At 46.1% G+C, this 27,890-nt stretch overlaps 1 protein-coding gene across 1 annotated transcript in view; it reads left to right on the plus strand.

Moving 5' to 3' along the window:
• LOC139378532 (focal adhesion kinase 1-like) overlaps window positions 1–27,890 on the plus strand; it is a 128,030-nt gene that overhangs the window by 30,891 nt on the left and 69,249 nt on the right. The window contains exons 3-8 of the mRNA XM_071120794.1: window positions 7,799–8,007; window positions 12,231–12,397; window positions 18,402–18,489; window positions 21,673–21,752; window positions 21,885–21,947; window positions 27,703–27,757. Of these exons, the coding sequence (XP_070976895.1) occupies window positions 7,799–8,007; window positions 12,231–12,397; window positions 18,402–18,489; window positions 21,673–21,752; window positions 21,885–21,947; window positions 27,703–27,757 (662 nt within the window). The remainder of the gene's footprint in view (window positions 1–7,798; window positions 8,008–12,230; window positions 12,398–18,401; window positions 18,490–21,672; window positions 21,753–21,884; window positions 21,948–27,702; window positions 27,758–27,890) is intronic.

Genomic DNA, 27,890 nt, shown 5'->3' on the forward strand with positions numbered 1-27,890 from the left:
TGGATCATTGGGGATCATTAGATATTCCCTTTCTTTTGTTGTTCAGTGAAATCATACCATGTGAAGAGTCAACTCATTTAATTATAGTTCAATTCGTAACTAAATTGTTTTTTTTATTTCTATTGGAAGAATTTAATAATTTACAATTGCAGTGTGTGTACTTATGACAAGGTAAAAGGTTTATGTTTCTGTCTCCATATGATATGGTAAATATATCCAATGCAAAAAACATTTACATTTAAATGGAATTCATATTAATTTTCATATATTTCCTTTCATCCCCATTAATTCCCATATTGTCCCGTTAATTCCCATGGAAAGTTTCCACCTCTGAATATTCCCCAAAATGTGCAACCCTAGTCCTGACTCTCTGTGGTCACTAAAGATCCCATGGCACTTATTGTATGAGTATGTGTCTTAACCTTGGTGTCTTTGCTAAATTCTCCATCTGGCCCTCATACCATCATGGCCACCTAATCATCCCCAGCTTCCAATTGGCTCATTCATCCCTGTAACTATTCCCCAGGTTGTTGCTGTGTTTGAAAATGTGTTCTCAGTCAACTTACCTGGTAAAATAAGGAATAAATCAAATAGTCTATATGTTCAGACAGGAGTGGATACCAGACCTGATTCCCCCTAGTGAGAGTAGACCAATGAAATGAATCCATCGGCTGCACAGCAAGCAGTTGGGTGAGGTCCTTTCCCTTCAGGACTAGAATTAACAGTCCTGTTCTACATGTCTATGTTCTCTAACCAAGGTTTTAAGACCATGCATTCTTTACCTTCTTAGAAATATTGACTTTTGTGTGTGTGTGTGTCTGTGTGTGTGTGTGGTGTGTGTGTGTGTATACACTTGTGTGTGTGTGTGTGTGTTTGTACCTTAAGATAACTGTACAGGTGTCCAGTTGCAGCTTGTCCCTCTTCCTTGCACCATGCTTGTTTGAATTGAACGCTTCCTCTCGGTAGAAAATGTACTCACATGCCTCCAAATCTAGTTCCTATTTCATTTGCATACTTTAGTATTTTACTTTTGTTTTCATTATTGTTCACATTCACAGTAAGTTGCGTTACATCGCCTGGCCTAGCTGCTGAATGGGCCCTCCCTGGAGATAGCCTGGCCTAGCTGCTGAACGGGCCCTCCCTGGAGATAGCCTGGCCTAGCTGCTGAATGGGCCCTCCCTGGAGATAGCCTGGCCTAGCTGCTGAACGGGCCCTCCCTGGAGATAGCCTGGCCTAGCTGCTGAACGGGCCCTCCCTGGAGATAGCCTGGCCTAGCTGCTGAATGGGCCCTCCCTGGAGATAGCCTGGCCTAGCTGCTGAACGGGCCCTCCCTGGAGATAGCCTGGCCTAGCTGCTGAACGGGCCCTCCCTGGAGATAGCCTGGCCTAGCTGCTGAACGGGCCCTCCCTGGAGATAGCCTGGCCTAGCTGCTGAACGGGCCCTCCCTGGAGATAGCCTGGCCTAGCTGCTGAACGGGCCCTCCCTGGAGATAGCCTGGCCTAGCTGCTGAACGGGCCCTCCCTGGAGATAGCCTGGCCTAGCTGCTGAACGGGCCCTCTCTGGAGATAGCCTGGTCTAGCTGCTGAATGGGCCCTCCCTGGAGATAGCCTGGCCTAGCTGCTGAATGGGCCCTCCCTGGAGATAGCCTGGCCTAGCTGCTGAACGGGCCCTCCCTGGAGATAGCCTGGCCTAGCTGCTGAATGGGCCCTCTGTGAGTTGGGAAAAAGGCCATGTTTTTCTTCACCACAGCGAAACAGTGGAACAGAAGTCTATGGTTGCTCAGTAGTGCTGATGAAGTGCTGGTTGACTTTCATTGGAATTGACACGTGTTGTTATAGCAGCGTTGCTCTGGCCAATGTGGGCTCAGACTACTGTCAATAACTAACCTAGAGAGAAGACTGCAGTCCCACAGTCAATCCCTCTGAGCCACGAGACACTGTTACACAATCTCTTTAGGATGAGACTACAGTACAACTAGAGTAATGAGGTCAAGACTCTCACGAGCTAGACAGACAGTGGGCTACTCTATTGATTATATTATCTAAGCTTATATACCAAGCTTTGTCCATACTACAAGGAAATGAAGAATTAATTTGATAACTAAACATCCTACGGCAATGACCTGATGTCAACATCGAATAAACAAGTATTTTGATTGATGTTGGATTGAGTTGAAATAACGAGGAAACAATGTTGTCATGTTTAACCCTGAGGGATAACAACTAGACTATTATTATCCTATTATCCTATTAGCAGCCTGTTATTATCAGGCTGATAGTCTTCATGGGATAACCCAGAGTGAGTTCATGTACAGTAATTGAGACATATATGTCAGTCTTACAATCAGATGGGTGTTATTTGGGGAGTCTGTATCACCCCTGTTAACCATCTCTCTCATCTCCTAGTCTACTGGCCCTCCAGCCTCTCAGTCACTACAAGGGATGTGTGTGTCCGTCTGTGTCCTATAATGATTACCCTAACCTGGTAACAGGTCTTTCAGAAACTATAGTAGGGGAATTGGCTGAGGCAGTCAGTAGACATACATGCTAGAAAGTTCCTGATAATGTTGACAAAAGGTTTATTTAGTAGGTCTATTTAAGAGTGTTAAACCTTAAAGATGTTTGACATGAAGTCATTTATCATTCTTCCATACAGTAGGTTCACTCAAGGAGCTTTGTCAGTATGATGAGGCATTTTGTCAAGTCGGCTAATCTCATAAACGTTTCCCGGCAGGTATAACTTTGTCTTCTATGAAAGGATTCTTGTGTGTGTGTGTGTGTGTGCGTGCGAGAGTATCTCAGTTAGAGGTGACTGTAGGTCAATCTGTAAACTAGCAGAGTCAGCAGATAGGCTAGGCTATACTTCCCCCTCATCACTGTCCTTGTGCCTGCTCTGCTGACTACTGACTGGCTGACTACCGACTGACTGGCTGACTACTGACTGACTACTGACTGACTGGCTGACTACTGACTGACTGGCTGACTACTGACTGACTGGCGGACTACTGACTGACTACTGACTGACTGGCGGACTACTGACTGACTACTGACTGACTGACTACTAACTGACTGACTACTGACTGACTGACTACTGACTGGCTGACTACTGACTGACTGACTACTGACGGACGACTGACTGACTACTGACTGACTGACTACTGACTGGCTGACTACTGACTGACTGACTACTGACGGACGACTGACTGACTGACTACTGACTGACTGGCTGACTACTGACTGGCTGACTACTGACTGACTGACTACTGACTGGCTGACTACTGACTGGCTGACTACTGACTGACTGACTACTGACTGACTACTGACTGACTGACTGGCTGACGACTGACTGACTGACTGGCTGACTACTGACTGGCTGACTACTGACTTACTGACTGACTGGCTGACTACTGACTGACTGGCTGACTACTGACTACTGACTGGCTGACTACTGACTGGCTGACTACTGACAGACTGACTACTACATTTTGTAATGGTTAGGTTGATACGAATGAATGCACTGATATGTGGACTCACGTGGCTTTTTGTCATCTTTGAAAAAAATTACTTTACATCGGAGTTGTGCCTGTTGTCATAGAGATGGATAGAGGAGTCATCATGGATATAACCCGTTTTAGCGTTGTCGTTGAGGGCTTCCACCATTTTAAAGTAGTCAACTGGGTGGGGATTCCTATGAGTTGGTAGAAATCAACCAATGAAAAATAAGAAAATGTACTACTTTAAAATGGAGATAGTATGGGCAGCACCATTGAGGCTGTCACAGACATTTTAATGGCACAGATACAAAGATGAGTCCTCTATCGATCTCTATGCCCTATTGTTCACATGTGTATCTTCCATCTAAATGGTGCTGCTACCTGATCAGGTCTTTGATCTGTCTTTGAGGACATGTATTTCCAGTGTTAGAAGAAAAAAATATCTTTATATATATATTAATAAATAAAAATTCCATTGTTAGAGCGGTCGCTTGACTATCTTGTCAGTATAATTGACAATCTTTCCTCACATTCACAAAGGTTTGTGTGTTGTTGCCCTACTGTCCTCCTATCAACCATGTTGTTGACTCCTCCTCCCAGGCCGGCTCTCCTATCCTCCTATCAACCATGTTGTTGTCCTCCCAGGCCGGCCCTACTGTCCTCCTATCAACCATGTTGTCCTCCTATCAACCATGTTGTTGTCCTCCCAGGCCGGCCCTCTTATCAACCATGTTGTTGTCCTCCCAGGCCGGCCCTCCTATCCTCCTATCAACCATGTTGTTGTCCTCCCAGGCCGGCCCCCCTATCAACCATGTTGTTGTCCTCCCAGGACGGCCCTCCTATCCTCCTATCAACCATGTTGTTGACTCCTCCCAGGCCGGCCCTCCTATCCTCCTATCAACCATGTTGTTGACTCCTCCCAGGCCGGCCCTCCTATCCTCCTATCAACCATGTTGTTGACTCCTCCCAGGCCGGCCCTCCTATCCTCCTATCAACCATGTTGACTCCTCCCAGGCCGGCCCTCCTGTCCTCCTATCAACCATGTTGTTGACTCCTCCCAGGCCGGCCCTCCTGTCATCCTATCAACCATGTTGTTGTCCTCCCAGGCCGGCCCTCCTATCCTCCTATCAACCATGTTCACTCCTCCCAGGCCGGCCCTCCTATCCTCCTATCAACCATGTTGTTGTCCTCCCAGGCCGGCCCTCCTATCCTCCTATCAACCATGTTGACTCCTCCCAGGCCGGCCCTCCTATCCTCCTATCAACCATGTTGTTGTCCTCCCAGGCCGGCCCTCCTGTCATCCAATCCACCATGTTGGCTGGGCTCCCACTAAGCACGCCTTGTTTACTCAACTCCGTCTGTCACCAAGCCAATCACAGCCTGCCTCTCTCTTCCTGTGGAACTGAACTTCATTCTGTCTTGCCTGGGTAACAGCAGCCACGGTGGAGTTAGGCTAGGCTAGCAGCCTGACTGTTCACAGCATTCACATTATTCACAGGACTGTGTTGTGTTGTGGAGCTGGAGGACTCTGGCCTCGCCCCCTCAGTTCAGTCCAGGAAGAGCTCTACCATGAAACAGCAGTGACATGTTGATCACAGCACAGGCTTCTCCTCTTCTCAACCAGGAAGAGCTCTGTGCCGTGTGAGGAGACAGGAGTGATGACTCACTGTGGCTCCTGAGCGGACAGGACGCATTGTGATAACCAGGATGTGACGTGACTGGACAGGAAAGACGTGAATGTGTTGTTCACTTTGTATGTGTGTGTATGAGAGAGAGAGAGAGAGGAATGTGTGGGTAAGAAGAAGTGTGTTTGTGCCTGGAAGAAACCAAGAAGAAATCCCATGGACCTGTCGATTCTCTACTGTGTAACCTCGTGGACATACTCTACTGGGTAACCTCGTGGACATACTCTACTGGGTAACCTCGTGGACATACTCTACTGTGTAACCTCGTGGACATACTCTACTGTGTAACCTCGTGGACATACTCTACTGTGTAACCTCGTGGACATACTCTACTGTGTAACCTCGTGGACATACTCTACTGTGTAACCTCGTGGACATACTCTACTGTGTAACCTAGTGGACATACTCTACTGTGTAACCTAGTGGACATACTCTACTGTGTAACCTAGTGGACATACTCTACTGGGTAACCTCGTGGACATACTCTACTGGGTAACCTCGTGGACATACTCTACTGGGTAACCTAGTGGACATTCTCTACTGTGTAACCTCGTGGACATACTCTACTGTGTAACCTCGTGGACATACTCTACTGGGTAACCTCGTGGACATACTCTACTGGGTAACCTAGTGGACATTCTCTACTGTGTAACCTCGTGGACATACTCTACTGTGTAACCTCGTGGACATACTCTACTGGGTAACCTCGTGGACATACTCTACTGTGTAACCTCGTGGACATACTCTACTGTGTAACCTAGTGGACATACTCTACTGTGTAACCTCGTGGACATACTCTACTGTGTAACCTCGTGGACATACTCTACTGTGTAACCTAGTGGACATACTCTACTGTGTAACCTCGTGGACATACTCTACTGGGTAACCTCGTGGACATACTCTACTGTGTAACCTCGTGGACATACTCTACTGTGTAACCTAGTGGACATACTCTACTGGGTAATCTAGTGGACATATTCTACTGGGTAACCTAGTGTGCTGTTGCTATAGCACTAATGTTGTCACAACGGAACTCTACAGTGGAGTGTACCTGCTGGCCCTTCATCAGTAAAGGTAGGAGGAGTGACTGATTGGACTGTTGTTGCTGTGCTGGTGTTAGATCAGAATAGTAGTGTTTGAATTGAGTTTGACAGGAGTTAATTAAAGATCAACTCTGAAAGGAAGTTGTCCAGTCGTGGGCTCAAATGGACCAGTTGTGTCTGTACTGATCTCCATTGCTTCAATGTTGTCTGACTGATTGTCAAGAGTTAGGATATTTACCTCTGTCTTCATACATGTGTTCTGCCCGGGTTACCAGAAAGTACCATCGAAGAGGTCGCCATCTGAGAATGTGTGTGTTTTTGGTGTTAAGGGCAGGTTTTCCTGTGGTGCTCTATTCTAGTGATGTTACCAACAGCAGATACAGTCAGGAAGGCTGAGGAATGTCACTGAGCTGCTCTGGGTCAGTCTTTCCAAAACACTAGAAAAGCCATGTTTTAACAAGCACAGCGGTACTGTCTTGGCTGTACCTATTACCACACACACACACACACACACACACATACACAGACACACACACACACACACACCCCAAATTTCACCCCTGATTGTTTCTACCACAATCCAAACAGCTTATGTATAATGGCCCCAGTTTGTGGTTCGTGAGGAGGGTTGTTGTAATGCTGGCAGTGCTTCTGACAGTGCTGCTCCCTGCTCACTCTCCAAAGCCACCCAGCTGTCTGGCCAGCCTACTGTAGCAAGCCCAGCTCAGTCCACTTCAACCTGCAGACCTCACTGTTATCTGTCAGCCTGTCCAGCCGTCCGTTTGTCTGTTCTATTCTCTCCAGTCCACTTTTGTTACTGATTACAGATGAATTTATTATGGTGAGAAAGTTACACAGTCGTCTAGTGGGAATTCACCTGAAGCCTTCTCTCTCTCTCTCTCTCTCTCTCTCTCTCTCTCTCTCTCTCTACCTCCTATATCTCTCTACCTCTATCTCCTCTATCTCTCTCCCCCTCTCTCTCTCTCTACCTCCTCTCTCTCTCTCTCTCTCTCTCTCTCTCTCTCTCTCTCTCTATCTCCTCTATCTCTCTCTCTACCGCCTCTATCTCTCTCTCTCTCTCTCTACCTCCTCTCTCTCTCTCTCTCTCTCTACCTCCCCTATCTCTCTCGCTCTCTATCTCTACCTCTGCCTCCCCTATCTCTCTCTTTGCATCCCTCCTCTCTCTCTCTTTCTCTCTCTACTTCCCCTATCTCTCGCTCTCTCTCTCTCTCTACCTCTCCCTCCCCTATCTCTCTCTTTGCATCCCTCCTCTCTCTCTCTTTCTATCTCTACTTCCCCTATCTCTCACTCTCTCTCTACCTCTGCCTCCCATATCTCTCTCTTTGCATCCCTCCTCTCTCTCTCTTTCTCTCTCTACTTCCCCTATCTCTCGCTCTCTCTCTCTCTCTACCTCTCCCTCCCCTATCTCTCTCTTTGCATCCCTCCTCTCTCTCTCTTTCTATCTCTACTTCCCCTATCTCTCACTCTCTCTCTACCTCTCCCTCCCCTATCTCTCTCTTTGCATCCCTCCTCTCTCTCTCTCTCTCTTTCTCTCCCCTCTGTCTCTCTACCTTCAGAATATGACAGACAGCTAGCCCCCACCAAAGGAAGCATGGCGTCAGCGTACCTGGACCCCAACCTGAACCACCATGCTGGGTTGGGCGGTGGGGTGTCGAAGCCGGGGACCATGGACCGCGTGCTCAAGATCCACCACTACTTGGAGAGCAACAGTGAACCATCCACCTGGGCCAGCCACATCCGTCACGGAGACGCCACTGACATCAGGGTGAGCTGAGCAGCTGATTGGGTAAACACAGTTTACCACAGTTACAGCAACTATGCTTCTTTGGGTTACTGTCTGTATAGTCTCTCCCTATCATTCGTACAGTAGGGACACATACTGTCCATACAGACAGACAGTTACCTATCAACTCTACCAACTAGACAGACAGACAGACAATTACCTATCAACTCTACCAACTAGACAGACAGACAGACAGACAATTACCTATCAACTCTGCCTACTAGACAGACAGACAGACAGACAGACAATTACCTATCAACTCTACCTACTAGACAGACAGACAGACAGACAATTACCTATCAACTCTGCCTACTAGACAGACAGACAGACAGACAATTACCTATCAACTCTACCTACTAGACAGACAGACAGACAGACAATTACCTATCAACTCTACATACTAGACAAACAGACAGACAGTTACCTATCAACTCTACCTACTCAACAGATAGACAGTTACCTATCTACTTTACCTACTAGACAGACAGACAGTTACCTATCAACTCTACCTACTCAACAGATAGACAGTTACCTATCTACTTTACCTACTAGACAGACAGACAGACAGTTTACCTATCAACTCTACCTACTAGACAGACAGACAGACAGACAGACAGTTACCTATCAACTCTACCTACTAGACAGACAGACAGACAGACAGACAGTTACCTATCAACTCTACCTACTAGACAGACAGACAGACAGTTACCTATCAACTCTACCTACTAGACAGACAGACAGACAGACAGACAGACAGACAGTTTACCTATCAACTCTACCTACTAGACAGACAGACAGACAGACAGACAGACAGTTACCTATCAACTCTACCTACTAGACAGACAGACAGACAGTTACCTATCAACTCTACCTACTAGACAGACAGACAGACAGTTACCTATCAACTCTACCTACTAGACAGACAGACAGACAGACAGACAGTTTACCTATCAACTCTACCTACTAGACAGACAGACAGACAGACAGTTACCTATCAACTCTACCTACTAGACAGACAGACAGACAGACAGACAGACAGACAGTTACCTATCAACACCCTGAGTGTCCCAAATGGCTCCCTGTTCCCTATACAGCCCTAAAGTCGCTGGTCAAAAGAAGTGCACTATTGCTGCTTTTCAACTTTAACATCAGTGTTACACTAGTTCTGCCCCTGAACAGGCAGTTAACCCACTGTTCCTAGGCTGTCATTGAAAATAAGAATTTGTTCTTAACTGACTTGCCTAGTGAAATAAAGGTCAAATAAAAAAAATACACCCTAATGGTATATTAGGGAAATTGTGTTTCCATAGCTAGGGCTGACATTGAGGACTTGTGAGAAGGTGCTTTGTGAGAAGGTGTTAAAGTCCACAGTTTGCCAATGTTATGTAAATGCCAGCTGAAAAGTACCAGTGGCCTGGCTTTGGCCCCAGGTGAGAGCAAGTCCGCCGGAGCCATGGCCCAGTGGGACACGGTGCCGGCCTGCTTAAGGCTTCCAAATGGTTCCCAGACAAAACAGTTAGGAAGAGTTAGTGAATATATTATGATGCCATTTTGTGACGTTTAGTTCGTTTTGGATTTCGATAAGGGTTTTTCCGGCTGCACACATCTTTCTTGAGGCAAGCCGAAGTCAGTAGCTGAAGTCTAGGCCCCTTTGTTGGTGATTGGTCAACAGTAGGCATTGTTCAATAAAGACTTTGTTGGTGATTGGTCAACAATAAGCATTGTTCAATAAAGACTTTGTTGTCATTCAATGAGAGACGACCTGCTTTCATGCAATTTTTTAAATTGAGAAATACTGCACCAAACGTCTTAGTTAGATGTAAAATTGCTCAACCAAGATCTCCTCCGCATAAACGTCCAAATGAATGACAGATTTCTTGAGTTATCTTAGATTAATTCTGACTATTTTGCTGAAGTGTACTCTGGCTACGGCTTCTCTAAATGGACAAACAGTACTATTGTGTATTTTTTCTAGTTTTTCAAGCAAATGTTTTTTAAGGGAGTATGCGAGGACACTCATTCAGTTCGCCTAGACGACTTCAGGCTAGCCACCAGCTGAACTGAGGCATGCTAGCGCCTTTAGATGGAAACAGGGCATTTTGGGCCTTTTTGCTAAAACACTGTATGGAAATGTGTCATATGTAGACAGTCATTTGGGACTTGAGCATCTCACTGTAGAACTCCCCCTGTCACCTGGGCAATGTTCCTTCCTTGAGCATCTCACTGTAGAACTCCCCCTATCACCTGGGCGATGTTCCTTCCTTGAGCATCTCACTGTAGAACTCCCCCTATCACCTGGGCGATGTTCCTTCCTTGAGCGTCTCACTGTAGAAGTCCCCCTGTCACCTGGGCGATGTTCCTTTAACATTTACATTTTAGTCATTTAGCAGACACTCTTATCCAGAGCGACTTCCAGGAGCAATTCGGGTTAAGTGCCTTGCTCAAGGGCACATCGGCAGATGCTTCAACCAGTCGGCTCAGGGATTCGAACCAGCAACCTTTTGGTTACTGGCCCAAAGCTCTTAACCGCTAGGCTACCTGCCGTTCAGTAGGTCACACTGTAGCTACAATGTTTTGTAACAGAAAATGAAAACAAGTTTTCTTATTAGACAAATTCACTTAGTACCTCGGACTACTTCACAATTTTAAAGTGTTTCAAAACGTTTTCTCCCTACTGAACACAACCCGGGTATTTATGAGGTTGACATTTCTACATTTAGTGTCTTCCATCCCCGTTAGGTTTAATAATGACTTCTATTCAGATGAAACAAGACTAAGAGAGTTTAACAGGTGTTTCTTGGAAAAGATTCCAAAAGCTTTGCTACCACATCTCTTCTGTTAGGTGTCTGGCTCTGGAATGGCAAAGCGCTTCATTTCAAAGTAGACTGCTTCTAATTTATGCTTCAATGGCCTCTAACTTCAATACCTGAAGTAGTGATGTCAGATGATGTTGAGGGATGTGATGGAACATGTCATCCCTGAAAGAGATGGGGAGGTCTTCTCGTTAATCATTTTAACCAAGCAGGGGTGTCACTTCTCAGATTGTGTCATAAGCCCCATAGTGGCATTTCAATGATGGATTATTTAACCCGCCCCGCTCCCCTTCCCTTGATTCTGCACACAATGACAATCTCTTCCTGGAAGAGAGAGAGAGGACGATCTATCATTCAGTGTAACTCTGCCAAGCTGTTCTTTCTATTCTATCTACTGTTATAGATAGATGGTTCCCCTGGAGTCCTCATGTCACCCCTGGACTACAGGGATGGATGGTTGAATAGATGGTTCTCCTGGACTACAGGGATGGATGGGTGAATAGATGGTTCTCCTGGACTACAGGGATGGATGGGTGAATAGATGGTTCTCCTGGACTACAGGGGCGGATGGGTGAATAGATGGTTCTCCTGGACTACAGGGATGGATGGGTGAATAGATGGTTCTCCTGGACTACAGGGATGGATGGGTGAATAGATGGTTCTCCTGGACTACAGGGATGGATGGGTGAAAAGATGGTTCTCCTGGACTACAGGGATGGATGGGTGAATAGATGTCAACCCTGGACTACAGGGATGGATGGGTGAATAGATGGTTCTCCTGGACTACAGGGATGGATGGGTGAATAGATGGTTCTCCTGGGCGACAGGGATGGATGGGTGAATAGATGGTTCTCCTGGACTACAAGGATGGATGGGTGAATAGATGGTTCTCCTGGACTACAGGGATGGATGGGTGAATAGATGGTTCTCCTGGACTACAGGGATGGATGGGTGAATAGATGGTTCTCCTGGACTACAGGGATGGATGGGTGAATAGATGGTTCTCCTGGACTACAGGGATGGATGGGCCAAGGAAGGCCCTCCCCACTGCTGTCTGTCACACTACCAATATGTCACTATGACTGTTATTCATTTATATCTCCTGCCCTCTGAATCACAAACTACAATCTGTAGGACAGTTCATTACTGTCAATTACTGTCCATCAAACTCTTCGTCCGCAAAGGGAATAGGGTGCCATTTGGAACACAGCCATACTGATCTTTTAGGGATTATGACTGACGTGTTGTTGATTTGAATCTCATCTCTGAGTGATTCCTCCTCTAACCTCAGTGTGTATACTGTCTACACGTCTGTCCATTGACATTGACTGAAATTCATTTCAGAGTGACTCTATAGCCTAAGTGTGTGTCTACACGTGTGTCCCCTGACAGGGTATCATCCAGAAGATAGCAGACATCCACAAGGTGAAGTGTGTTTCCTGTCTGGGCCTGCGTCTCAGCCACCTGCGCTCAGGGAACATCCACTGGCTGCACCCCGACATGGGGGTGTCCCGCGTCAGGGAGAGGTACGAGCTGCTCCACCCTCAGGACGAGTGGAGGTAAGAACTAGGACAGAGACATACTGTATGAAGCTATATTTACACTGCTGATCCCTGGTCCCAGTTCTGTCCGTGTGTGCTGTTTGACCAACTCCTATTGTCATTGTTGCTTTGGCAAAACAGCACAAACTGATCTGGGAGCAGGCTACATAGACACGTTGAAATACTGTATAAAGCCATATCTACACTGCTCTGTCACCTTAAAAGCCTTGACGCTGCCGCCTTTATGCATATTGGCACCATGTAATTCTGCCTTAATATAAATATTCAAACACTTCCTATGAATACCATCATCATAATGCATTATAAGCACATGTACAGCACCTTATGAGCTTTGCATTACTTAATTCATAACTCAATTATGTGAGTAAGCCATCCGGGCTACAGCCTTGCCCCTTGAAATGCTTGACCATGCTTAAACTGTCTAGCTAGTGCTCACTAGTTAAAATGGCAGATTTCCTAGGCCTGTTTTTTGGAAGAGAAAATATGGGAACGAATTTGGTTGTTTTAATGGATTCAGACCAGTGGCAAAGCCAAGGGGCTAAAGTATGTCACGGATAGAAGTGACCTTGTTACCAGGGAGATGTGTGCAGTCTATGTCATTGCAAGGCGCTTGGTTATTTAATCAATGTAGTAAGGGCATGAAATCAGGACTTTATGTGCCTTGTATTTTCAAATGTAAACCCACTGATGGGGGAATTGGGCAGAGTTGCAACGGAACCGAAAATCAATTGTTGCCATCCTGTTAGTTGGGCCGAGTGGCCGTGAATTTCCTTCCAATCTGCCTGCATAAATCATGGTTCCTCAGAAGCAGGCTGAAAACCCTTCATATGACGTTCCAGTGTAATTAGGCCTCTATAGGCTGAGATACAGGTTTCCTCCTGTCTCATCACTGTTATTGGAAGGGAAATTAGACTACAATGAGAGATTCACTGACAAAGTCAACTGAGAAAGTGTTGAGGAGGAGAGTAATTAGAGAGGACTGAACTATCTGTTGATGTGATCTCAGTGTTTGATGTTGGAGCCTAATGCTGATAGATTCCCTTCTACTCCTGACTGAGTGAAGATATGGAGAGAGAAATGCCATGTCAGAGATAGCAGAGCAATGTCTAGACAGCTTTTATTTGGGTGATATTTCAGACTGTACTCCCCCTCACCTCTGCTTCCTTCGAGGCCAGACAGGGCAGTGTGTTGACATGGGAGGTAAAGGACGAGATTTAGAACTGTATCCAGCCTTCCTCTAACAGACACTACTGTTCTCTGGGCAAGTTGCTTCTCACTCACCTTATTATAACTTTGTGTGTGTGTGTGCTTGTGTGTGTGCTTGTGTGTGTGCTTGTGTGTGTGCTTGTGTGTGTGCTTGTGTGTGTGCTTGTGTGCATGTGTCTCTTCAATTCTGAAATGTGTCCAGCTGGAAGAATACATTTGAATAATGTAGCAGGCCTAGATAGATGTTCCCAAAGAATAAAAACATGACAGCAGGCGTTTCATGACTCAGTTTAAACCCTGGCCACCTGTCCTCAGAATTCTATATGAATCCCAACTGTGCTGCTCACAAATCAAGATGGAACGTAACTGTTCTGTGAATGTGAATGTTCTAAGAATACTCAATGATACAATACGTTCTACCTCGCGGAACAACCTGTTCTGTTCCTAAGCAGCATTGTATTTGCATAGGACGGTAGGAGCTACCATTGAACACAGTGAGATAATGCATGCTTTATACTGTAGACCACAACCACCACAGCAGAGCTCATTCTGCCTGTCCCCACCTCGTCAGGCATCAGTGCAGAAGTAATGGAGATAAATAATACAGAGGAAATTAATTGACTGTGTGCTATTGTTAGTGGTTCTCTGCTGAAGTTAGCTCAGGGGATACTCAGTGACTGTGTGCTGTTGTTAGTGGTTCTCTGCTGAAGTTAGCTCAGGGGATACTCAGTGACTGTGTGCTGTTGTTAGTGGTTCTCTGCTGAAGTTAGCTCAGGGGATACTCAGTGACTGTGTGCTGTTGTTAGTGGTTCTCTGCTGAAGTTAGCTCAGGGGATACTCAGTGACTGTGTGCTGTTGTTAGTGGTTCTCTGCTGAAGTTAGCTCAGGGGATACTCAGTGACTGTGTGCTGTTGTTAGTGGTTCTCTGCTGAAGTTAGCTCAGGGGATACTCAGTGACTGTGTGCTGTTGTTAGTGGTTCTCTGCTGAAGTTAGCTCAGGGGATACTCAGTGACTGTGTGCTGTTGTTAGTGGTTCTCTGCTGAAGTTAGCTCAGGGGATACTCAGTGACTGTGTGCTGTTGTTAGTGGTTCTCTGCTGAAGTTAGCTCAGGGGATACTCAGTGACTGTGTGCTGTTGTTAGTGGTTCTCTGTTGAAGTTAGCTCAGGGGATACTCAGTGACTGTGTGCTGTTGTTAGTGGTTCTCTGCTGAAGTTAGCTCAGGGGATACTCAGTGACTGTGTGCTGTTGTTAGTGGTTCTCTGCTGAAGTTAGCTCAGGGGATACTCAGTGACTGTGTGCTGTTGTTAGTGGTTCCCTGCTGAAGTTAGCTCAGGGGATACTCAGTGACTGTGTGCTGTTGTTAGTGGTTCTCTGCTGAAGTTAGCTCAGGGGATACTCAGTGACTGTGTGCTGTTGTTAGTGGTTCTCTGCTGAAGTTAGCTCAGGGGATACTCAGTGACTGTGTGCCGTTGTTAGTGGTTCTCTGCTGAAGTTAGCTCAGGGGATACTCAGTGACTGTGTGCCGTTGTTAGTGGTTCTCTGCTGAAGTTATCTCAGGGGATACTCAGTGACTGTGTGCCGTTGTTAGTGGTTCTCTGCTGAAGTTAGCTCAGGGGATACTCAGTGACTGTGTGCCGTTGTTAGTGGTTCTCTGCTGAAGTTAGCTCAGGGGATACTCAGTGACTGTGTGCTGTTGTTAGTGGTTCTCTGCTGAAGTTAGCTCAGGGATGCTCAGTGACTGTGTGCTGTTGTTAGTGGTTCTCTGCTGAAGTTAGCTCAGGGGATACTCAGTGACTGTGTGCTGTTGTTAGTGGTTCTCTGCTGAAGTTAGCTCAGGGGATACTCAGTGACTGTGTGCTGTTGTTAGTGGTTCTCTGCTGAAGTTAGCTCAGGGGATACTCAGTGACTGTGTGCTGTTGTTAGTGGTTCTCTGCTGAAGTTAGCTCAGGGGATACTCAGTGACTGTGTGCTGTTGTTAGTGGTTCTCTGCTGAAGTTAGCTCAGGGGATACTCAGTGACTGTGTGCTGTTGTTAGTGGTTCTCTGCTGAAGTTAGCTCAGGGGATACTCAGTGACTGTGTGCTGTTGTTAGTGGTTCTCTGCTGAAGTTAGCTCAGGGGATACTCAGTGACTGTGTGCTGTTGTTAGTGGTTCTCTGCTGAAGTTAGCTCAGGGGATACTCAGTGACTGTGTGCTGTTGTTAGTGGTTCTCTGCTGAAGTTAGCTCAGGGGATACTCAGTGACTGTGTGCTGTTGTTAGTGGTTCTCTGCTGAAGTTAGCTCAGGGGATACTCAGTGACTGTGTGCTGTTGTTAGTGGTTCTCTGCTGAAGTTAGCTCAGGGGATACTCAGTGACTGTGTGCTGTTGTTAGTGGTTCTCTGCTGAAGTTAGCTCAGGGATACTCAGTGACTGTGTGCTGTTGTTAGTGGTTCTCTGCTGAAGTTAGCTCAGGGGATACTCAGTGACTGTGTGCTGTTGTTAGTGGTTCTCTGCTGAAGTTAGCTCAGGGGATACTCAGTGACTGTGTGCTGTTGTTAGTGGTTCTCTGCTGAAGTTAGCTCAGGGGATACTCAGTGACTGTGTGCTGTTGTTAGTGGTTCTCTGCTGAAGTTAGCTCAGGGGATACTCAGTGACTGTGTGCTGTTGTTAGTGGTTCTCTGCTGAAGTTAGCTCAGGGGATACTCAGTGACTGTGTGCTGTTGTTAGTGGTTCTCTGCTGAAGTTAGCTCAGGGGATACTCAGTGACTGTGTGCTGTTGTTAGTGGTTCTCTGCTGAAGTTAGCTCAGGGGATACTCAGTGACTGTGTGCTGTTGTTAGTGGTTCTCTGCTGAAGTTAGCTCAGGGGATACTCAGTGACTGTGTGCTGTTGTTAGTGGTTCTCTGCTGAAGTTAGCTCAGGGGATACTCAGTGACTGTGTGCTGTTGTTAGTGGTTCTCTGCTGAAGTTAGCTCAGGGGATACTCAGTGACTGTGTGCTGTTGTTAGTGGTTCTCTGCTAAAGTTAGCTCAGGGGATACTCAGTGACTGTGTGCTGTTGTTAGTGGTTCTCTGCTGAAGTTAGCTCAGGGGATACTCAGTGACTGTGTGCTGTTGTTAGTGGTTCTCTGCTGAAGTTAGCTCAGGGGATACTCAGTGACTGTGTGCTGTAGTTGTTTAACACAGGAAGTAGACCTATTGCAGTGTCCATTCAGATGCTGTAGCTGTTTAACACAGGAAGTAGACCTATTGCAGTGTCAATTCAGATGCTGTAGTTGTTTAACACAGGAAGTAGACCTATTGCAGTGTCCATTCAGATGCTGTAGTTGTTTAACACAGGAAGTAGACCTATTGCAGTGTCCATTCAGATGCTGTAGTTGTTTAACACAGGAAGTAGACCTATTGCAGTGTCCATTCAGATGCTGTAGTTGTTTAACACAGGAAGTAGACCTATTGCAGTGTCCATTCAGATGCTGTAGTTGTTTAACACAGGAAGTAGACCTATTGCAGTGTCCATTTGTTACATTTCTGTTGTTTAGAGCCTTTCAATGCCTGCATCCCAAATGGTTCCATGTTACCTTTAAAGTGCACTACTTTTGACCAGGGCCTGTAGGGGCTATATAGGAAACAGGGTGACCATTCGGGACACATCCAGTATCAGATCACATGCTATGTGTCTCATTAGCCTTGCATTCCTCACCAGGCTGTACAAGGCCGTTGAAAGGAAGAATGGATAATGGATGGATATCTGTGTGTGTGGGGGGGGGGGGGGGGTGACCTCGTCTCAATGCTTTCATGCCATGGAGCCTGTTACTGCTTGTCTTTCTGTGTCTCCGTTGTTGAGCTGGTGAATGGTACGTAGGTTGCACAATAAAAGCAAGCGATTGATACATTAGGAGAAAATGATCCTAATTGACCTCATTGTCGAAGGGAAATGTATCTTGAACATTGGCTCTCACAGACGTATCAATAGCATGTTCATCGAAGAAACATTCTAGAACACTGGTTCAATGGAAGTGTTGACAGACCAGCAGACACTCTAAAATACTCATTCAATACCCATGACACTGTCCTCAAGCCATTTGTACAGACTTCAAATGAATGACTTGCCTTTTACACATAGAATCTCAATGTACTGAGTCATGTACCTTCCACTGGCTGCTGTTCTATTATCTCTCTCTGGTGTAGATCACAGCTGAGTAGAAAACACCAGAACTACAAAGACCATCTGATCTGACAGAGCCAGGAAAGGTTTTCTCTAGTCAGAGACTTTGTAATTACAAGGAACAGGCTTAGAACAGAGTTTGAACAAGCAGCTATTTCAAGCAGTTCAGTAGTTTATTTCACCTTGTAGGTTGATCAGAAGGCTGTGGCTGGATGTTATAGTTATTCCAGGAATGATCATTGAGGTCTCTCCCTGCCAAAGGTAATGATGATGATGTCTCGATGATGTCTATGCCTATATAGGGCACTACTTTTGACCAGGGCCCATAAGGTTCTGGTCAAATGTAGTGCACTATGTAGGTAATAGGGTGCCATTTGGGACGCAGACTCAGTCTCACTGATCTCTTTGATAAGTTCCATATGAAAGGATCCTCTGGGAAAGTACAGAATAATGACAACGTGCTGACTTGTACCATACAGCTTCCACATTCACAGCGCTGTATAATAACACACAGAGGTTGTTAGATATCAAAACAGCATTCTGTCTGTCCTAACTCTTCTGTATCAATGTGTTCCTTTGGAACCTTGTTTCTGAGTTGTCCTTCGTCCTCGTTAGCATCGAGCTAACCATATGGCATTTCTTTCTCCACAGGTATGAGCTACGGATACGCTACTTGCCAAAAGGATTCTTGAACCATTTTTCAGAAGATAAACCTACACTGAACTACTTCTACCATCAGGTGAGGAAAGAAACCATATTCAGATTGAGTTGGGACTGCCAGGTATGGACAGAAATCATATTCAGATTGAGTTGGGACTGTCAGGTGTGGACAGAAACCATATTCATATTGAGTTATGACTGTCAGGTGTGGACAGAAACCATATTCAGATTGAGTTGGGACTGCCAGGTATGGACAGAAATCATATTCAGATTGAGTTGGGACTGTCAGGTGTGGACAGAAACCATATTCATATTGAGTTGGGACTGTCAGGTGTGGACAGAAACCATATTCAGATTGAGTTGGGACCGTCAGGTGAGGACAGAAACCATATTCAGATTGAGTTGGGACTGTCAGGTGTGGACAGAAACCATATTCAGATTGAGTTGGGACCGTCAGGTGAGGACAGAAACCATATTCAGATTGAGTTGGGACTGTCAGGTGTGGACATAAACCATATTCAGATTGAGTTATGACTGTCAGGTGAGGATAGAAACCATATTCAGATTGAGTTATGACTGTCAGGTGTGGACAGAAACCATACTCAGATTGAGTTGGGACTGTCAGGTGAGGAAAGAAACCATATTCAGATTGAGTTATGACTGTCAGGTGTGGACAGAAACCATACTCAGATTGAGTTGGGACTGTCAGGTGAGGAAAGAAACCATATTCAGATTGAGTTGGGACTGTCAGGTGTGGACAGAAACCATAATCAGATTGAGTTGGCACAGTCAGGTGAGGATAGAAACCATATTCAGATTGAGTTGGGACTGTCAGGTGTGGACAGAAACCATATTCAGATTGAGTTATGACTGTCAGGTGAGGATAGAAACCATATTCAGATTGAGTTATGACTGTCAGGTGTGGACAGAAACCATATTCATATTGAGTTATGACTGTCAGGTGTGGACAGAAACCATATTCAGCTTGAGTTGGGACTGTCAGGTGTGGACAGAAACCATATTCAGATTGAGTTGGGACCGTCAGGTGAGGACAGAAACCATATTCAGATTGAGTTGGGACTGTCAGGTGTGGACAGAAACCATATTCAGATTGAGTTGGGACCGTCAGGTGAGGACAGAAACCATATTCAGATTGAGTTATGACTGTCAGGTGAGGACAGAAACCATATTCAGATTGAGTTGGGACTGTCAGGTGTGGACAGAAACCATATTCAGATTGAGTTGGGACCGTCAGGTGAGGACAGAAACCATATTCAGATTGAGTTATGACTGTCAGGTGAGGACAGAAACCATATTTAGATTGAGTTGGGACTGTCAGGTGTGGACAGAAACCATTCAGTGTTCTTCCCTCTCTGTTTATCAGACATACACTGTTGTGTATTATGATTTTTTTCACAACAGGTAGAGGACAATGTGTGACAACGTCAGCTGGCTATACTTAAAATGGCTGCAGGCTATATAAACTCTGTTAAATAGCTTTTGGTGACATTGAAACGGCCCTGCTGGGGTGGTACGGTGTGACTGAGAGTGTGTTATATAGCTGTCTGGGCTGCTGGCCAGAGAGGTTCTTAGAGAATAAACCCACCAGAAAGTCCAACAGCTAAAAGCTGTGTGTGGCTACAGTCTGGTAGCATCACCTGCTGGGTGATATGAATGGCAGCCCTCACCGGCTGGGTGATACAAACGGCAGCCATCCCCTGCTGGGTGATACGAACGGCAGCCATCCCCTGCTGGGTGAAACGAACTGCAGCCATCCCCTGCTGAGTGATACGAACGACAGGCATCCCCTGCTGGGTGATACGAACGGCAGCCATCACCTGCTGGGTGATACGAACGGCAGCCATCACCTGCTGGGTGATACGAACGGCAGCCATCACCTGCTGGGTGATACGAACGGCAGCCATCACCTGCTGGGTGTTAGGAACGGCAGCCATCCCCTGCTGGGTGATACGAATGGCAGCCATCCCCTACTGGGTGATACGAATGGCAGCCATCCCCTGCTGAGTGATACGAACGGCAGCCATCCCCTGCTGGGTGTTAGGAACAGCAGCGATTCAACATATAGAACCACCTAGAAATGAATAGACATTGATGGCTGATGTTCTGGTCAGAGGTGATAGGACGGCCACCTGCTGGGTGATATGAATGGCAGCCATTCAACATATAGAACCACCTAGAAATGAATAGACATTGATGGCTGATGTTCTGGTCAGAGGTGATAGGACGGCCACCTGCTGGGTGATATGAATGGCAGCCATTCAACATATAGAACCACCTAGAAATGAATAGACATTGATGGCTGATGTTCTGGTCAGAGGTGATAGGACGGCCACCTGCTGCTGTTAAATACAAGCTTTGGTGTTTTCTCTCTTAGAGATCTGAGGTAGCCTCAAGTCTCGTGGCTCATTAACGTCCATGTGAGCTGGACCCATCAGCTGCAGCTCAGTCAGACTAACTCATTCATAATATAATCATATAATATATGCCATTTAGGAGACGATTTTATCCAAGCGACTTACGCATGGGTGGTCCAGGGAATCGAACCCGCTATCCTGGCATTGCTTTACCAGCTGAGCATCTGATGACAACCACAAGTAACTGAGGACCTCTTTCCATCTACCTGTTGCTGTCTTACAATAGATTCACAATGCTCTCTACACTACCTGTCACTACTTTAGTAGTTCTCTTTGTCATGGAGAATGACTGTGATGATGTTTCTCAGGTCAAGAGTGACTACATGGAGAATGACTGTGATGATGTTTCTCAGGTCAAGAGTGACTACATGGAGAATGACTGTGATGATGTTTCTCAGGTCAAGAGTGACTACATGGAGAATGACTGTGATGATGTTTCTCAGGTCAAGAGTGACTACATGGAGAATGACTGTGATGATGTTTCTCAGGTCAAGAGTGACTACATGGAGAATGACTGTGATGATGTTTCTCAGGTCAAGAGTGACTACATGGAGAATGACTGTGGTGATGTTTCTCAGGTCAAGAGTGACTACATGGAGAATGACTGTGATGATGTTTCTCAGGTCAAGAGTGACTACATGGAGAATGACTGTGATGATGTTTCTCAGGTCAAGAGTGACTACATGTTGTCATGGAGAATGACTGTGATGATGTTTCTCAGGTCAAGAGTGACTACATGTTGTCATGGAGAATGACTGTGAGGATGTTTCTCAGGTCAAGAGTGACTACATGTTGTCATGGAGAATGACTGTGAGGATGTTTCTCAGGTCAAGAGTGACTACATGTTGGAGGTAGCTGATCGAGTCGACCAAGACATTGCACTTAAATTGGGCTGCCTTGAAATCAGGTGAGTTCTATTTTAAATACTTGATACTTGATCTTATAAACAGTGAATTCATGTACTAGTCCAATATTCCATAATTAGATATACATTTTGACAACTCACAAATGGTTTATTATCTTTTGTTTTCTGTTACAGGAGATTTTTTAGGGAAATGCGAGGAAATGCCCTGGATAAGAAATCAAATTATGAATTATTAGAGTAAGTGATTCTTTTACTTAAAGACCCTGTGCAGTCAAAAACTAGATTTTACTTGTGTTTTATATATATTTCCACACTATGAGGCTGGAATAATACTGTGAAGTTGTGAAAATGATGATAATGCCCTTTTAGTGTAAGAGCTGTTTGAAAAGACTGCCTGAAAAGTTTTGGCCTGCCTGCTGACATCACCAGGCGGTAAATGAGTTAACAGACCAATAAGAAAGAGAGTTCCGAACCTCTCTGCCCATAACAGCTAGTTTCCAGTTTCCCCCTCCACACTCAGACCACTCCCAGACAGTCCTGGCTAAATTCTTCCTTGACAAATTGATCTTTGTTAAGAAGGTATTTTTGTTTCTTTTTGACCATTTTAGTTGAAAACAATTCCAGCACTTAATTCTTACATAGAAATGATTTATATTGAGATTTTAAAAACTGGCTGCATTGGACTTTTAGAAATGATGTATTTCTGTATTAACAACATACACGTAATTATCTTAACACTATCTATGAACAGAGATCCTGCAATTCACCTCTATGAGCCTGTGCTGTGCTGAGCCTTTCATCGTGTGTGTCCTCTCTCCTGGCTAGACGTATGTAGGCCAGTGTAAATTGACTGCCTTCCTCGTGAACCTCTCACTCTGGACACTTCGCAAATGGCACCCTATTACCTAAAAGGGTACTACTTTTCACCAGGACCCTATAAAGGGAATAGGGTGTGATTTTAGACACATCCTTGGTTAAACTGACAGACATTATTGGGCAGCCACCTTCCCTGAGTGTGAAAGGCTTTGGCAATGTAAACATATGTTTCACATGCCAATAAAGCCCTTTGAATTGAATTGAAAGGGCTATAAAATAGTGGGGGTCCTGTTCACACTATCACAGTGCCATCACTAGGGTGTCGGGACATTATAATGACGCTGTAGAAGGTGATGAGAATGGGGATAAATTATTTTAACACTATAAATAGATCAGACACATTTCAACAGAGACTACGTCCCAAATTGTATCCTATTCCCTACATACTACACCACTTTTGACCAGAGATATAGGTAATAGGGTGCGATGTGGGATGCAACCCAGGGTTTCTGCTGGGAAACAGCCATGTTAAACTCATTAAGGTCCTTTGGGCTCCTGAGTGGCGCAGCAGTCTAAGGCACTGCATCTCAGTGCTAGAGTTGTCACTACAGACACCCTGGTTCGATTCCAGGCTGTATCACATCCGACCGTGATTGGGAGTCCTGTAGGGTGGAGCACAATTGACCCAGCGTCATCCGTGTTAGGGTTTGGCTGGGGTAGGCCGTCATTGTAAAGAAGAATTAGTTCCTAACTGACTTGCCTAGTAAAATAAAGGTTAAATAAATAAAATAAAGTGGAACTGACAGCATTTTAGCAACATGACATCTTATTAAAATCTCTTCATATACACCCCAAGGAAGAATAAAAAACGATATGAGGGGGAAAGTCAGTGCATCCCGAATGGAAGCAGCAAACAATGTACCAGGCCAGCTGTGATTTACAACCTGATAGCAATATTTTCTGAAATGTATTGGTGAATTATATTAATCTTGCATTGAACTGCATTAATCTATTCTGCAAACAATGCCTTAATGTATGCCATGGAACGCTGAGTCAAGTAGAACCTATTTTTAAAACCTCTTCTGAAATGTATTTTGTAGTATAAACTGGGAATTTGATGATGTCGAGTGATATTATGATTGTCTGTTTGTTTCATATCTGCAAAGCAGTTAAAACGCTATTAGTTCAAATTTAACTGAGCAGCTTCACACTGTCACCACCGGTTACGACAGAATCCTGTCTCTGGCTTATTCACAACAAATAGGTCAAATCTTCAGATTGCATCTATCAGCCACAGCGTGTAGGCTATGGCTACTGTACGTCCCAAGTGGCACACTGTTCCTTACATAGTGTTCTACTTTTGTCTCACTATGTAAGGCACTATAGGGAATACCGTGCTATTGGGGATGCAGCCTATATCAGGAGCTAGTTTTATGTTCCTCATTGGAGTACGGTGGTGGTGGAGGAGGTGAAAGGCCGTTGGTGACTTTATGTTCCTCATTGGAGCACGATGGTGGAGGAGGAGGAGAAAGGCTGTTGGTGACTTTATGTTCCTCATTGGAGCACGGTGGTGGTGGAGGAGAAAGGCCGTTGGTGACTTTATGTTCCTCATTGGAGCATGGTGGTGGAGGTGAAAGGTCGTTGGTGACTTTATGTTCCTCATTGGAGCATGGTGGAGGAGGTGAAAGGCTGTTGGTGACTTTATGTTCCTCATTGGAGTACGGTGGTTGTGGAGGAGGAGGTGAAAGGCCCTTGGTGACTTTATGTTCCTCATTGGAGCACGGTGGTGGTGGAGGAGGAGAAAGGCCGTTGGTGACTTTATGTTCCTTATTGGAGCACGGTGGTGGAGGTGAAAGGTCGTTGGTGACTTTATGTTCCTCATTGGAGCACGGTGGTGGAGGAGGAGGAGAAAGGCCCTTGGTGACTTTATGTTCCTCATTGGAGCACGGTGGTGGTAGAGGAGGGGAAAGGCCGTTGGTGACTTTATGTTCCTCATTGGAGCACGGTGGTGGAGGAGGAGGAGAAAGGCTGTTGGTGACTTTATGTTCCTCATTGGAGTACGGTGGTGGAGGAGGAGGAGAAAGGCTGTTGGTGACTTTATGTTCCTTATTGGAGCACGGTGGTGGAGGTGAAAGGTCGTTGGTGACTTTATGTTCCTCATTGGAGCATGGTGGTTGTGGAGGAGGTGAAAGGCCCTTGGTGACTTTATGTTCCTCATTGGAGCACGGTGGTGGAGGAGGAGGAGAAAGGCTGTTGGTGACTTTATGTTCCTCATTGGAGCACGGTGGTGGAGGTGAAAGGTCGTTGGTGACTTTATGTTCCTCATTGGAGCATGGTGGTTGTGGAGGAAGTGAAAGGCCCTTGGTGACTTTATGTTCCTCATTGGAGCACGGTGGTGGTGGAGGAGGGGAAAGGCCGTTGGTGACTTTATGTTCCTCATTGGAGCACGGTGGTGGAGGAGGAGGTGAAAGGCCCTTGGTGACTTTATGTTCCTCATTGGAGCACGGTGGTGGTGGAGGAGGAGAAAGGCTGTTGGTGACTTTATGTTCCTTATTGGAGCACGGTGGTGGAGGTGAAAGGTCGTTGGTGACTTTATGTTCCTCATTGGAGCATGGTGGTTGTGGAGGAGGTGAAAGGCCCTTGGTGACTTTATGTTCCTCATTGGAGCACGGTGGTGGTGGAGGAGGGGAAAGGCCGTTGGTGACTTTATGTTCCTCATTGGAGTACGGTGGTTGTGGAGGAGGAGGTGAAAGGCCCTTGGTGACTTTATGTTCCTCATTGGAGCACGGTGGTGGAGGAGGAGGAGAAAGGCTGTTGGTGACTTTATGTTCCTCATTGGAGCACGGTGGTGGAGGTGAAAGGTCGTTGGTGACTTTATGTTCCTCATTGGAGCATGGTGGTTGTGGAGGAGGTGAAAGGCCCTTTGTGACTTTATGTTCCTCATTGGAGCACGGTGGTGGAGGTGAAAGGTCGTTGGTGACTTTATGTTCCTCATTGGAGCACGGTGGTGGTGGAGGAGGTGAAAGGCCGTTGGTGACTTGATGTTCCTCATTGGAGCACGGTGGTGGTGGAGGAGGTGAAAGGCCCTTGGTGACTTTATGTTCCTCATTGGAGCACGGTGGTGGAGGAGGAGGAGAAAGGCCCTTGGTGACTTTATGTTCCTCATTGGAGCACGGTGGTGGAGGTGAAAGGTCGTTGGTGACTTTATGTTCCTCATTGGAGCATGGTGGTTGTGGAGGAGGTGAAAGGCCCTTGGTGACTTTATGTTCCTCATTGGAGTACGGTGGTGGAGGAGGAGGTGAAAGGCCCTTGGTGACTTTATGTTCCTCATTGGAGCACGGTGGTGGTGGAGGAGAAAGGCCCTTGGTGACTTTATGTTCCTCATTGGAGCACGTTGGTGGTGGAGGAGGTGAAAGGCCCTTGGTGACTTTATGTTCCTCATTGGAGCACGGTGGTGGAGGTGAAAGGTCGTTGGTGACTTTATGTTCCTCATTGGAGCATGGTGGTTGTGGAGGAGGTGAAAGGCCCTTGGTGACTTTATGTTCCTCATTGGAGCACGGTGGTGGTGGAGGAGGTGAAAGGCCCTTGGTGACTTTATGTTCCTCATTGGAGCACGGTGGTGGAGGAGGTGAAAGGCCCTTGGTGACTTTATGTTCCTCATTGGAGTACGGTGGTGGAGGAGGAGGTGAAAGGCCCTTGGTGACTTTATGTTCCTCATTGGAGCACGGTGGTGTTGGAGGAGAAAGGCCCTTGGTGACTTTATGTTCCTCATTGGAGCACGTTGGTGGTGGAGGAGGTGAAAGGCCCTTGGTGACTTTATGTTCCTCATTGGAGCATGGTGGTTGTGGAGGAGGTGAAAGGCCCTTGGTGACTTTATGTTCCTCATTGGAGCACGGTGGTGGTGGAGGAGGTGAAAGGCCCTTGGTGACTTTATGTTCCTCATTGGAGCACGGTGGTTGTGGAGGAGGTGAAAGGCCCTTGGTGACTTTATGTTCCTCATTGGAGCACGGTGGTGGTGGAGGTGGAGGTGAAAGGTCGTTGGTGACTTTATGTTCCTCATTGGAGCACGGTGGTGGAGGAGGAGAAAGGCTGTTGGTGACTTTATGTTCCTCATTGGAGCACGGTGGTGGAGGAGGAGGTGAAAGGCCCTTGGTGACTTTATGTTCCTCATTGGAGCACGGTGGTGGAGGAGGTGAAAGGCCCTTGGTGACTTTATGTTCCTCATTGGAGCACGGTGGTGGAGGAGGAGGTGAAAGGCCCTTGGTGACTTTATGTTCCTCATTGGAGCACGGTGGTGGAGGAGGAGAAAGGCTGTTGGTGACTTTATGTTCCTCATTGGAGCACGGTGGTGGTGGAGGAGGTGAAAGGTCGTTGGTGACTTTATGTTCCTCATTGGAGCACGGTGGTGGTGGAGGAGGTGAAAGGTCGTTGGTGACTTTATGTTCCTCATTGGAGCACGGTGGTGGTGGAGGAGGAGAAAGGCCATGGGTGACTTTATGTTCCTCATTGGAGCACGGTGGTGGAGGAGGAGAAAGGCCGTTGGTGACTTTATGTTCCCAAAGCAAATGATTTGTTTGTTCTGGACATTTGCGTTAGTATGTATTTTCTGACTGACTGTGTGTTGCAGAGCCAGAACAACACCACTCCACCACACGGGGATATTAGAAAGCCAAACTGCCTGGGTAAATGGTGATGTTATATATATAGACCAGACTGTGTACTTGGCCTATACAGAGAGAGACCGCTGGCTGGATCTTAACCAAATGATAGGGCTATGGAGGGGTGTGGAGTGTGTGGCGTTGACTACACAGTAGCTAGCTATGGAAATGGCCTCAGTCCTGTTGCCATCTACCAGCTGACAGGTACTCTATCTGGAGCCAACTGAAAACAGTGGTGCTTTAAGAGGGAATTATGCTGTTTTAAAGACAATCTCTTTTTAAATAACTCTCCATTTAAAAAATAATTAGAAGTAGTGTTTTCACATGCCAGGCTTGATACAGAGTCAGTGACAATGTAAAAAATATGTTTTTGATTTGATTAAAATTCTTTAAAAACACTACTCTGGTTACAGATTAATTCAATTTCACCTGCTGCTGACCTCGTTTTGGTGAAATGAGCACACATTCTTGTTGATCAATGCTGTAATGCAGTACTCTTTCTGCTCTGTCCTCTGTAGAAAAGATGTGGGTTTACGAAGATTCTTCCCCAAGAGTTTGCTGGACTCTGTGAAGGTAAGAAGACCTTCTTTGCTCTCTTTCCCCATCCTGGGGGTTCTAACATAGGCCTCTGCAAACAGGGAGATGCCATTGTTCAGATTGAAACGGTGTCATCACCTGGCTGGCTGGCTGGCTGCTCCTCATAGTC

The sequence above is a fragment of the Oncorhynchus clarkii genome, chromosome 2 (assembly GCF_045791955.1).
Source record: "Oncorhynchus clarkii lewisi isolate Uvic-CL-2024 chromosome 2, UVic_Ocla_1.0, whole genome shotgun sequence".
NCBI lineage: Eukaryota > Metazoa > Chordata > Actinopteri > Salmoniformes > Salmonidae > Oncorhynchus > Oncorhynchus clarkii.